Here is an 11,907-nt window from a genome sequence, read left to right as displayed (position 1 = left end):
GGAGAGAGTAAAGTAATTAAAAAAAGTGAGAGAGAATGTAATTACTTCCAAAAGAGTTGGTATTTATGTTATTTATAGAAATACCTTAGACTTTTAGTTGTTGTTTTTTTTGAAAAAAAAGAAAAAAAAATAAGAACCCTCTAAGTTTAAAAGTGCTTAAAAGCATTTTTTATTTTTATCAAAAACCTTCACAAATAAAAAATATTTAAATCAGAAAGCCGAATATTTCGATGGATAACACCAAATATTGTTTATGTGATGATGACAAGGAAGAGACACATTTGCATTTATTTGCTACTTGTGAGTGGATAACACAACTGAGGAATAAGCTGAGTCAATGGCTAGGGACTACAATTATATATGGCAGTACTATAACTACTCTTAAATGGATCAAGACAAGGAGACGGAGCCAAATCAAAAAGGAAATTGTAGTTGTTGTCTGGGGAGCATCACTTTACTATGCATGGCATGCTAGAAATAGCAGAATATTTCAATAACAAAATGTACAGGTGGACCTTAAGCTGGTATAGATACAAAAGGAAATAAGAGAGAGATTATACATGTTGCAACACACCAGAAGAGCTGGGAGATGTCAGGCTTTGGTCGGGAAACTTTGTAGTTAAATGTTATTTATTTTGTTTCTTTTTAAGGTCTAGATGTGATGATCACATGAAGGTGATTACACTCTGAAGGCTCTTTGGTTGTAATTGATTGATTTTGCTATGGTAATATTCACAAATAGTTACCAAAACAAGGATATTTAAAAGTCAAAAACACTTAAAAATAAGTCAATTCCAACACCCTGAGTTTGGTTGCCCAAACTTGGACAAAGTTCATCCCTTATGTTCAATTTATGTCGCATCTTTTGTTATAATGCTTGTATCAAAAGAAAGTCATATTTTTATAATTAGAAATAACTTAATTTTTGAATTTCTCTTTTACTTTTCTTAGTGGAATGAGTTAAAAGCACATAAGTATTTAATGTCTGTTTTAAACTTATAAACTTTAAAAGTTAGTCATTTTTGTGAAGATACTAATGAATAAAGTGTTGGGTTCAGTTGGTGTAAATGAAAAAAAAAAAAGGGATATAACTTTTCGAAGAAAAGACACATTATTTCGGAAAAGGGGTTATTGTTCGGTCAGTTGTGACTTCAGAAAAAACATGTAGTTTCGGAATGGACAGACATGATTATTTCGAAATGATACACCTTTTCGATGAACCATTATCTCCTTTCCGAAGAGGCACTTCATGGCTATATAAACCTGCATTTTTTCCACAGGTTTAGGATGAAAATTTCTGTATAGAAAAAACATTTCTCTTGCTTCTAAAAATCTTGTGTGATCATCTCCCGTTGAGTGAGTTCGAAAAAAATAAAAAGTTTGAGGTACTACTACATTCTGATTGTGAAGCCAATTTATTCTGAGAGAAAAATTTCACAACCTCGTATACTTTTGGGGAATTATTTCCTTAAGGATACTCCGTGAATTCGAAGGAGTTGACTTATTTTGCTTCATCTACTTTTCTTTAAAATAAAATAACATACTTCTTTGATAGTTCATACTGAACTTGTAATAAAGGTGTTGAAAAACTTCATAAGTGAGTATTTGGATTGACTTATTTTTAGTTGTTTTTAGTTTTTAAGTACTTTTTCAGTTTTGGCGGTGCTTGGCAAGTAAAAAGATGCTTTTAAGCACTTATTTTTAAGTCAAAATAAATGTTTATAAGCCAAAAGTCAAAAGTAGATACTACCAACTTATGACTTTTGACTTATAAGTCACTTATTAAAAGTCAATCCAAACAGGCCCAAGTGTTCTTGATTTAATCTTGATCAACTTGTGTTGAAGTTGTTTTGACATAATACAGATTGTGTACCCGAAACAATAATCTTAAGAAAATAACTAATTTTCAGAATCTGTGTTGCTTGGTTTCTGGAGATTAAAGTTTCAAACTTTCTACTTCGTTTGAACTTAACTAGTAATTTGAAGATAAAAATCTTCATCACAATTAAAGATCACTCGGTTGACAATTGGAAGTTTTGTGCTATGTGATCTTGTCACATCTATTTCAGTCTTAGTATATACAGTTATTTGGTATTTATTATTGGTGGAGGTGACAGTTATCGTGTAAAATTAGTCGAGTTGAGGGCAAGACAGCACACATCACGGTTATTAAGAAAACCAACAACATAAATTCCAACAATTTGAAACTTAATTAGAGAAAATTCTAACAGTTTACATAATTACCAAAATTTCAATTTTGGATTTGTATTTGGAACTTAATTAGAGAAAATTCTAACAATTTACATAATTACCAAAATTTCAATGTTGGATTTGTCGAGATATGTAATTAGCTCCTGATGATAAAGATATGTATTTTTCTTTGTAAATTTACATAATTAGTTTTCATTATGTTTTTCTTTTTTTCTTTTGTATTTATCGAGATATATAAAACATCCACCACCGAAGATAAAAAAATATATAATTAATTTTTGATGTATATTTTTTAATTTCAAATCTGTCGAGATACATAATTAGCTTCTTATACATCTAATGAAGATACATCGTTAATTAAGATTTTTATAATTATTTTATAAGGATGAAAATTTATGTAAATATCATAATTTAAGTCACTTGTTTATGTTATTTTTTCTTTAAAATAAATAAATAAATTGACATTCCATGTTCCATTAACCCTCCCTATTTATAGGCCAAAAATTGGCTCGAAGTTCCATTAACGCTTTGGAAAAACAACTCTACAAACACTCACCAGTTACTTGTTCTCGAAGATTTGGTAAGAGACAAACCCTAAAATCGCAATGGAGAGTGCATTCGCTAGCGCCTCTGCGATCAGTGACCAACGCCAGAAAATCGAACAGTATAAGCACATTCTCTCCACCGTTCTCGCATCAAGCGACATTCAACAAGCCAAGCAATTTATCGATCACAGTAATTTTTTTTCTCGCTGTTTCATCGTGATTTTTCTGTTTATTTTGTATATTTTTTCTATTGAAATCGATTTTATATGTTAGATTCTAACTGGTTTGCGATTGAGCCGCTGTTTAATCGAAATTTAGCTGTTAATTTTAGTTTGATGTTGTATGTTTATCAGTTGCGACTGAGCCGATGTTTAATCGTAATTTTGCTGTTGAATTTTATGTTTACGTTGTATGTTCAAACGGTTGATGTAGACATATATGATTTATATAATCGGATTTTAATCGGTTTAGGATTGAGCTGCTGTTTAATTGGAATTTTATTGTTAATTTTATGTTTATGTTGTATGTTTTGCAGCTGAAATAGATGTAGAAGATTTATGTAATCGGGTTTTAATTGGTTTGTTGCGGTTAATTTTTTGTTTATTGTTATATGTTTATCAGTTGCGATTGAGCCGGTGTTTAATTATAATTTTGCTGTTAATTTGTTTATCAGTTGCGATTGAGCAGATGTTTAATCATAATTTTGCTGTTGAATTTTATGTTTATGTTGTATGTTTTTCCGTTGATATAGATGTAGATGATTTATATAATTGGATTTTTATTGGTTTACGATTGAGACGCTGTTTAATCGAATTTTGCTGTTAATTTTATGTTTGTGTTGTATATTCTCCAGTTGCGGTTGAGCCAGTGTTTTATCATGATTTTGCTGTTGAATTTTATGCTTTTATTGTATATTTTACAGCTGAAATAGATATAGATAATTTATATAGTTAGATTCTATTTGGTTTGAGATTGAACCGCTGGTTAATCAGGATTTTGCTGATAATTTTATGTTCACGTTGTATGTGTTTACGATTGAGCAGCTGTTTGTCAGAATTTTGCTGTTGAATTTGATGTTCGTGTTGTATCATGTATGTTTCTCTGTTGATATAGGTGTAGATGATTAATATAATCATATTCCATCTGGTTTGCGATTGAGCCTCTGTTTAATCAGAATTTTAAATTCTATGTTCATGGTGTATATTCTCAGTTGCAATCAAGCCGATGTTTAATCATAATTTTGCTGGTAATTTTATGTTCTTGTTGTATATTTCTCAGTTGAAATAGATATAGAAGATTTATATATGGTCAGAATGTCAGATTTTAACTGATTTTCAATTGAGCGTCTGTTTAATCTGAATGTTGCTGTTAATTTTATGCTCATGTTGTATATTTCTCCGTTGAAATGAAAGATTTATATAGTCAGATTCTAACTGGTTTTGGGTTGAGCCGCTGTTGTTTGATCGAGATTGTGTACATTGTGCAGTGCTATCGGATGATGTGCCATTGGTGGTATCAAGACAGTTACTGCAGACATTTGCACAGGAATTCAGCAGATTGGAACCGGATGTTCAAAAGGAAGTAGCACACTACACTCTCAACCAGATACAACCTCGTGTTGTGTCATTTGAAGAACAGGTTTGCTTTGATGCTTCTATATGGTTTCTTGTGAGATTGTTGACAGCTCTTTTGCAGCATCTACTGAATGATACTTGGACTTAGATTAATGGCTTATATAGCTCTAAATTTTGGTGCTTCAGAGTGGCTCTGTTCTACTAGGGCCAGTTCTAATTGTTTTTTATTTTTCTTTATCTATTGCATCATTGGTGGTGTATATGTATTTGTAAGGGTGTAGCATTTGGATATTTGTAATTTCATCTCTTAGAACTTCATAAGAAACCAAGAAGAATGCTCTATCAAGAAAATTTATAGAGAGGAACATGGTATGTAGAATGAGAAGTATTGAATCAGCATCGCTACCACCTATAAAGAGAAGGCCAGATTTTGCTGGATGAAATCATTTTCTTTTATTCATACTGGGATACGGAAGTACTTGTCAGAAAAAAAGGGATGGGAAGTCTCAAAATAGTTGTCTTTCAGAAAGTAGCCTCTTTCTAATTGACCATTAAATTTCAGCATCTTAATTTTTATTTAAAATCAATTAAAGTAATAGGTGAAAAAAGGAATTTGAGTGTAGTAAACTAGTACCAGGGACTCAATAAATGGGCCAGATCTCACACTAAAACCATGAGTTGTTTGTTATGAAGTGTGTATTTTTGAGTTGGTGTGTTGATTGGAACTATTGCATATCAATATCTTTGATTTCTTTTTGATGGAAGTGATTTAAGATCTAAATTTTGTGAGAGTGGACTAGCACCAAAGTCGCTGAATTATTTGTTTATCTTGTGATTAATAAGTTTCTTCCGGACATAGTCATCTTAAATTTGACGTGCCTCGAGCATTTTAGTTTTGACAAAATGCTAAAAGAGGAAGGTCAATATTGGAACTCAGCATATTATCTATTGTCATTAAGAGATACTCCACACGTACGGGTTCTTTTGATCTTTTATGTATTTAATGCCCAATTCTAAAACAAAATCCCTTCTTTGCAGGTGTTGATCATCCGGGAAAAACTTGCTGAATTATACGAGTCTGAACAACAATGGTCAAAAGCAGCCCAGATGCTTAGTGGCATTGATTTCGACTCTGCAATGAGGTCTGCGTTTATACTTTTACTTATCTTTGCTTGCCTGCTGTGTCCTTTAACTTTTCTTTGAAACCTGAAATCGTTATCTTTGCACTGTCTCTTATTCTGCAGAGGTATCGATGATACGTTCATATTTTCAAAATGTGTCCAAATTGCTCGTCTCTATCTCGAGGTTGGATTTTTCTCTCTTTTTCATTTTCTTTCTTTTTTTTTTTTTTTGATGCCTAGTAAACAGCTCCAAGTTAAAGATCCTTGTCTGGTGGTGCACCTTTCAACTTGCGTGACAGTTGATCTCCTCTAAAGAGGAATAGGTGAAATCAATCCATGGATGTATGCGCTAGATTGAATTATCGTTTTTCTTTTAAAAAATTTTGTAAACTGGATAAGATAATTTGTATTAGAGAGCAAATATAATTACATATTAGTTTGAGATGTAGGACTTCATTGTAGTCCAGGAGTATTGACTACTGGGATACTACTGCAAACTGTACTCTTGGACTACTGGGATACTATTACAAACTGGTACTTCCCGATCAAAAATAGTTTCTAGAATGTCTGCTTCAAACACCGGAGGAAATACCAAAAGTTTGATTTTGTCAAAATATTTTTTCCTAGTTGCACCCAACGGTGTAACCTAGAAGTGGGTTGAGACAGGTCTCAGGTTTAACTCCCAGCGGAGGCTAAAAAGCTAGGGGATTTCTTCTCATCTGTCCAAGCCTCGTTTGATAGAGTTACTTTGTATCTATGCCGGTAGGAGGTTGTAGGTACCTGGTAAAATTAGTCTAGGTGTGCGAAGCTGAACCGAACACCACGATTATTAAAAAATAAGTTTTTCCTAGCTCGCTCATTGGGAAGGAGGTGCGCAACTCCGTTATGCTCTCTATAGCTATGTGTTATCTATGGGTTTTCCAGCCTTTGTATCAGAGACCTTCATTTGTGAATAATAGATCTTTAACATAGATGATTACTGTAATAATTCTAATTACCTTTGTAGACAGTAGGAATTTTGAATGCAACTTTAATCCCCTGCATAAGAGTTAGCCGTTCAGATAATATTTTTGGTGTTATGTATACCCTCCATTCACCATTCCTTTTTGTAATCACCCCACCCAGCGATTGCCCTTGGGCTTCGGTTTCCGAAAGAGAATCCGTCAGTGTTAAGTTTTTGGAAGACTCTGCTGGGAGGTTCTCATTTAACACTGATGGTAGTCTTGGGAAAAAATGAGATAGTAAATTTTATAACGCCTTTGAAGAATCATAATGGGAAAAAGAAGGCCACAAAATGAGTTGGGCAAGAGCCATAAGACGAACGTCTACCTCACTGAGAATGAAATTTCAAGGCAGAATTGGTCTTCCCCACTTAGAAATCGAGTCTAGTTCTGAATCATTAAGTACTTTCGGGAACATTATTTTGGTGGAATATGAGGGGAAAATAAATATATATGCAAGAGCAGGAAACAATCTATTTCTAGCTTTGGTAGTTTTATTTAAATTAGTTTGACAATTTGGTAGTTTAAAATTTGTTAAAATATTTCTTATTTAGCCTTGTATTCTTTGTGAGATTTTCCCGGGAAGCTGACTGGGATTTGGAGGTATCAAAACAGAGAAAAAACTTTTATCCTGTTCTCTATTATCCCAAATTGTTTCTTTTGCTTTATGGCTATGGAAAAAATGACATGGAATCCAAAAGAGCAAAGACGAGTCTTCTTTTGTTTTAGATCAATAGGAAACAAATAAGTGTATACTGATTTGTTTTTTTAAAAAAGGTAACAAATGAATTTGTAGTATGTAAGATCCTTTTTATGTGGCATTTATTCTGCTAGAGGTACCAATATTATCTTTCTTCTTGACGAGTAAAACCTTGTATGGTGCTAATGTGATTTGTTAACTAATGTGCTATGTCCATCTGAAGTATCCCCTTCTTGTTGTCCTTTCAATTGCACTGTTCTGCTTACTATCAAAAGGAAAATTAGAGTTGTAGATTTGGTTCCTCTACTGCTTCTATGTGTCCTGCTTTTGTCTGCTGTTAATGTTAATGCATTGATCTGAGGAAGTTCAGTTTACTTCCATTATTTTAGTTCTCCTTGGCATTCTAAATATGTCCAATTCCTTGTTTGGCAGGATGATGATGCAGTTAATGCAGACTCTTTTATACGTAAAGCTTCCTTTAAACTTAACAATGTTAAGAATGAAGTATTGCATTTGCAATACAAGGTTGGTATTATATGATGTTTTTTTGAGTATGTCACCATCACTGGCTAATGTGCCAACTTCTTCGTGAACAATTATTTCAGGTTTGCTATGCTAGGATTTTAGATTTGAAGAGAAAATTCCTGGAAGCTGCCCTGCGTTACTATGACATATCTCAGATTGAGAAGCGACAAATTGGTGACGAGTAGGTTTTCCAAAAAATACTACTGTGTTAAAATAATGATTCCCTTAATGCTTTTTGATTATTTAAAGTTGTCTTGCTTATGATTTATGGAAAAAGGCACCAGTCACTTTAACACAATAATTCGTTGTCAATATAGATCTTTAATCCAAGCGAAACTGATAAGGTCCATGGCTTAGGAAAACTAAGAATATGCTTATGTTCCGAGATCAAAAGTTTATCTTTTGGCTTGAATGATGTTATACACTAAGTTGCTAGGACTCTCCAAAAATGTTGTCGCACCCGTGTCCGATCCTTCAAAAATACACTATTTTTGGAGGATCCGACACGTACTCATAGACATTTTTGAAGAGTCCGAGCAACTTAGGTTATACACATCACGATGTCCGTGATCTTTGTCTTGGTACTTTGTCTACAGTATTTAATTGAGCAAAGCATAGTGCTTAATGGGTTCTTTGTGCTACAGAGAAATTGATGAAGCTGCGTTAGAGCAAGCTCTGGCAGCTGCTGTGACGTGCACAATTTTGGCAGCAGCAGGTCCTCAACGATCTCGTGTACTTGCCACACTGTACAAAGTAAGGGTGCAATTACTTAGAGCTTTAAACGTTTTGAATATTATTGTCAAAGAGTGCTACTAATTGGCAGGTTGTTGGTGGAAGTTATCTTCTGTGGTTGTTGATAATAATTTAATGATATTATTTCAAGTTATTGGGATTAATACTATCATGGGTGTATCTTGAATTATTGGAGTTGGTAATGGTATTTGTAATTATGATGTTATAAACTATATTTCTTTCTGGTCATCATGGGCTAAGTTCAATGAAGAGTGAGTGCGCTTTGGTTTCTTCCTTAAGCCCCCAGTATTTTGTGTCTTTCTTCCGCTTTTCACTTTTGTAACACTGCTAGTAATAGTTGTATGAATTATCTAATGCAATGATTTGATATTTTCTCTCATTTGCCAAGAATGTGAGACCACTCACGAGAAAGGGCAGGTGCATAGCACCAAGGAAATGGTAAACCACAAATGGGTGATTATATTTGGAGGGGATGTGATTCTGTTGTCTAATATCTGCCTAATTTTGCTGTCACCATAACCTTTGAAAAGTTGAGGTTAATTAGTTTTCTTGGACATTTTCCAATCTAGATCGGCCACCATGTCATTGTATTTGGATTTTATTGGTCTCAAATGACTGCCTAAAAGATACATTGATCCCCTCCTCTGTGCTATTTGTTCAGTTTTTGCTAAAACAATTTTTCTGTTTTCCTTGTTTTGGATGACAGGATGAGCGTTGCTCCAAATTAAAAATCTACCCGATTTTGCAGAAGGTACTTCACTTGGTGCTTCATATAATCTGCACAGCTCAGTGTCAACTCTCCTTTTCTTATGCAGATTTGCCCTTGTGCTGTTATCTCTTCTGCATTTAAGTGTGTATCTTTTATGTGCATCTAGTGCTGTGGCAGTTTTTTTTTACCTAGATACTAATTAAGTTATGTTTAATTTGAAATATTCAGGTCTATCTTGAGAGGATCTTGAGAAAACCTGAAATTGATGCTTTTGCAGAAGAGTTGAAACCACATCAGGTAACCCCCCCAAAGCCCCCACCCTCCCTTTTTTTTCAGTATCACTTTTCCAAAATGTCAAAATACATTGTCTGATATTCTCGATGTATCTTATTTTTTGTGTTTCCTACAGCAAGCACTTTTGCCTGATAACTTCACTGTTTTGGATCGTGCTATGATTGAGCATAATCTCTTGAGTGCTAGCAAACTTTATACAAATATAAGGTAGAAAAGAAAGCTTATCTTCTCCTGTCATAGCTCATGTGCTATTATCTTAATCTAATCCCCTTTTTGATATGTGACAGTTTTAATGAGTTGGGCACTTTGTTGGGCATTCCTCCTCCAAAGGTACCTAATGATGTTGCTTAGCTATTTTTCTTAATTATTTCCCGTTCTTGAGTTAACATTTGGATTTGTTGCCAACTCCACTAGCTAGGGTTGAGGCATCGTTTGTTGCCGACCCCACTAGCTAGGGTTGAGGCATAGTAGTTGTACTCTTGGGCTATTTTTTATAACTATAGGCTGGACTCTGAGTGGTTTTGGCTTTTGTAGGAATTAAAATAGGAGGTTTTAGGGCGGTAGGTGACTCGGTTAATCTATTTGCAGTAATTCTTAGTCCCTTCTGGACCATTTGTCGGGCGACATCTAATCCTCAAAACAGATATTAAATGAAAGAAACAGATAAATTGTTTTCTCATGCTATGCTGCAAAAAGCATCACTCTATCATCCTACTTACACCATTGTTCTCGGTAATTCCATAAGTCAAGTTTAAAAAGTAATGGATAATGGGATGATAATGAAGGTGATATTATTTTGATTGCATTTTTAGAAGTTGATTCTGAGCGTATGCTGCTCAGCCTTTTGAGGTCTTCAAGTAGAAATCTGTTTTTGAGATGCCTTATTCAAAGAAAAAAGGAAATCTGTTTCTATGCTTCACAGTATTTGGACATGCCTCTCTCATTCTCGCTTATTGATTAGCGTTTTTATGTACTAAGATCAATTTGCAGTTGTGCTACCATGTAATTAACTCAATCATACATGCCAAAATGTTTCCATCACTCTCTAATTGTTTTCCATTGCTGTTTTGTGTACCTAGATCAATTAGCAACTGTGCGACTTCATTTCCATCTGTAACTAAGTTGGTTCTAACAATTTTTTTATGCAGGCTGAGAAAATTGCTTCAAGAATGATTTTCGAAGATAGAATGCGGGGATCTATTGATCAGGTGAATTCTCAATCAATAATGCCACCTATACATTTCTCTGTCCTAGAAAAGAGGGGAAAATGATATGGGGTGATGACTTGTCACTGGCTATCTTTAGGTATAGATTATATATGTATGCCATATATACATTCTCGAACTCCATGTCCTATCTGTAGTTTTGATTGTGAATATGCCTTGATTTTTGTTTGATGTGGAAGATATTGTTGCATATGATAAATTTGTTTACAAGTTTGTTGTATAATAATTCTCCACGACTATGCACATGAGATGTATTTTGCGAGCAATGTATGATATATTGTCAAACTAAGAAAAAGTATGATTTGGAGATGATATGAGTTTGTTGTAGTTTTAGCATCTTAAGTCTTTTGAAAACGTCAAATTTATGTCTGTGTGCGTGGGGTGTTAGGGATCACATGTACAGTATTTCCTCCTTTTGTCCCTATTCACGTTTAATTATGGCGACTACATCCTCCCTCTTCTCTTTTCTTCTCGACATGCTCTGCTTTAAGTTGATTTTATTGTCAGGTTGAAGGCGTCATACATTTTGAGGATGACACTGAAGGACTGCAACAATGGGATCAACAGGTGATTTATTTTCTAACATAACATTTTTCACTCTGAACACTTGTTTCCAAGATTTTATTGAAATGAGTGTGTACTGCTGACACCGGTGCTAATCTTTGCAGATCATGGGTCTTTGTCAAGCTCTAAATGATGTTCTTGATAGCATGGCGAAGAAAGGACTCCCTATTCCTGTCTAGTTTGTTCATTTTTTGGCGAATTTTGAAGAATCAACTACAATGCTGAGGCACTCCTTCCTCCTCCATACCATTTGTTGTACTTGTGTCATTCTATATTTTCTCCAGTTTTAAAACTCTTTTTCATTGTACATGACATACCTATTTTTGCAGCCTGTTACGGCTTGTAATATGAGCTTCTCAGTTGTCATGTTTACTGATATTGTTAGATCGTTGCCAGTAGTAGTGAATTAAAGAGCGGTACAAGTTCCCGGGTAGGGCTAGTCGCTTCCTCTACCGAGTTCAATGATCTATTATGAATATAAATGTTAATTTAGTGGCATTTCTTCAAATAGCATTTTCTTCTATTCAAATCATAACCGGTCATTTTGTGCCGCTTCCCGGCTTCTATTTTCCGTCTGCACTCGGGTTGGGTAAATGCTGTGTAGTCTTGGCAACTTCCGAAGTTGATTAGGTCCGGTGAAGCGTTGCAAGTGATTGTATTACTGAAATCATCCAGGGCAGTTTT

At 34.2% G+C, this 11,907-nt stretch overlaps 1 protein-coding gene across 1 annotated transcript; it reads left to right on the top strand.

The window, feature by feature from the left end:
- The first annotated feature begins 2,686 nt into the window (after positions 1–2,686).
- On the top strand, positions 2,687–11,731 carry LOC107867026 (COP9 signalosome complex subunit 4). Its single transcript, XM_016713113.2, has 14 exons — positions 2,687–2,946; positions 4,243–4,394; positions 5,369–5,472; positions 5,575–5,635; positions 7,585–7,677; positions 7,758–7,858; positions 8,322–8,430; positions 9,137–9,181; positions 9,368–9,436; positions 9,549–9,640; positions 9,721–9,763; positions 10,582–10,641; positions 11,167–11,226; positions 11,328–11,731. Exons 1-14 carry the CDS (start codon positions 2,817–2,819, stop codon positions 11,400–11,402), a joined length of 1,194 nt encoding a protein of 397 aa, XP_016568599.1. The 5' UTR covers positions 2,687–2,816; the 3' UTR covers positions 11,403–11,731.
- The last annotated feature ends 176 nt before the right edge of the window (positions 11,732–11,907 follow it).

This window comes from Capsicum annuum, chromosome 4 (assembly GCF_002878395.1).
Source record: "Capsicum annuum cultivar UCD-10X-F1 chromosome 4, UCD10Xv1.1, whole genome shotgun sequence".
Classification (NCBI taxonomy): Eukaryota; Viridiplantae; Streptophyta; class Magnoliopsida; order Solanales; family Solanaceae; genus Capsicum; species Capsicum annuum.
The sequence above is the reverse complement of the archived record's forward strand: the minus strand, read 5'-3'. Positions and strand labels throughout refer to the sequence as shown.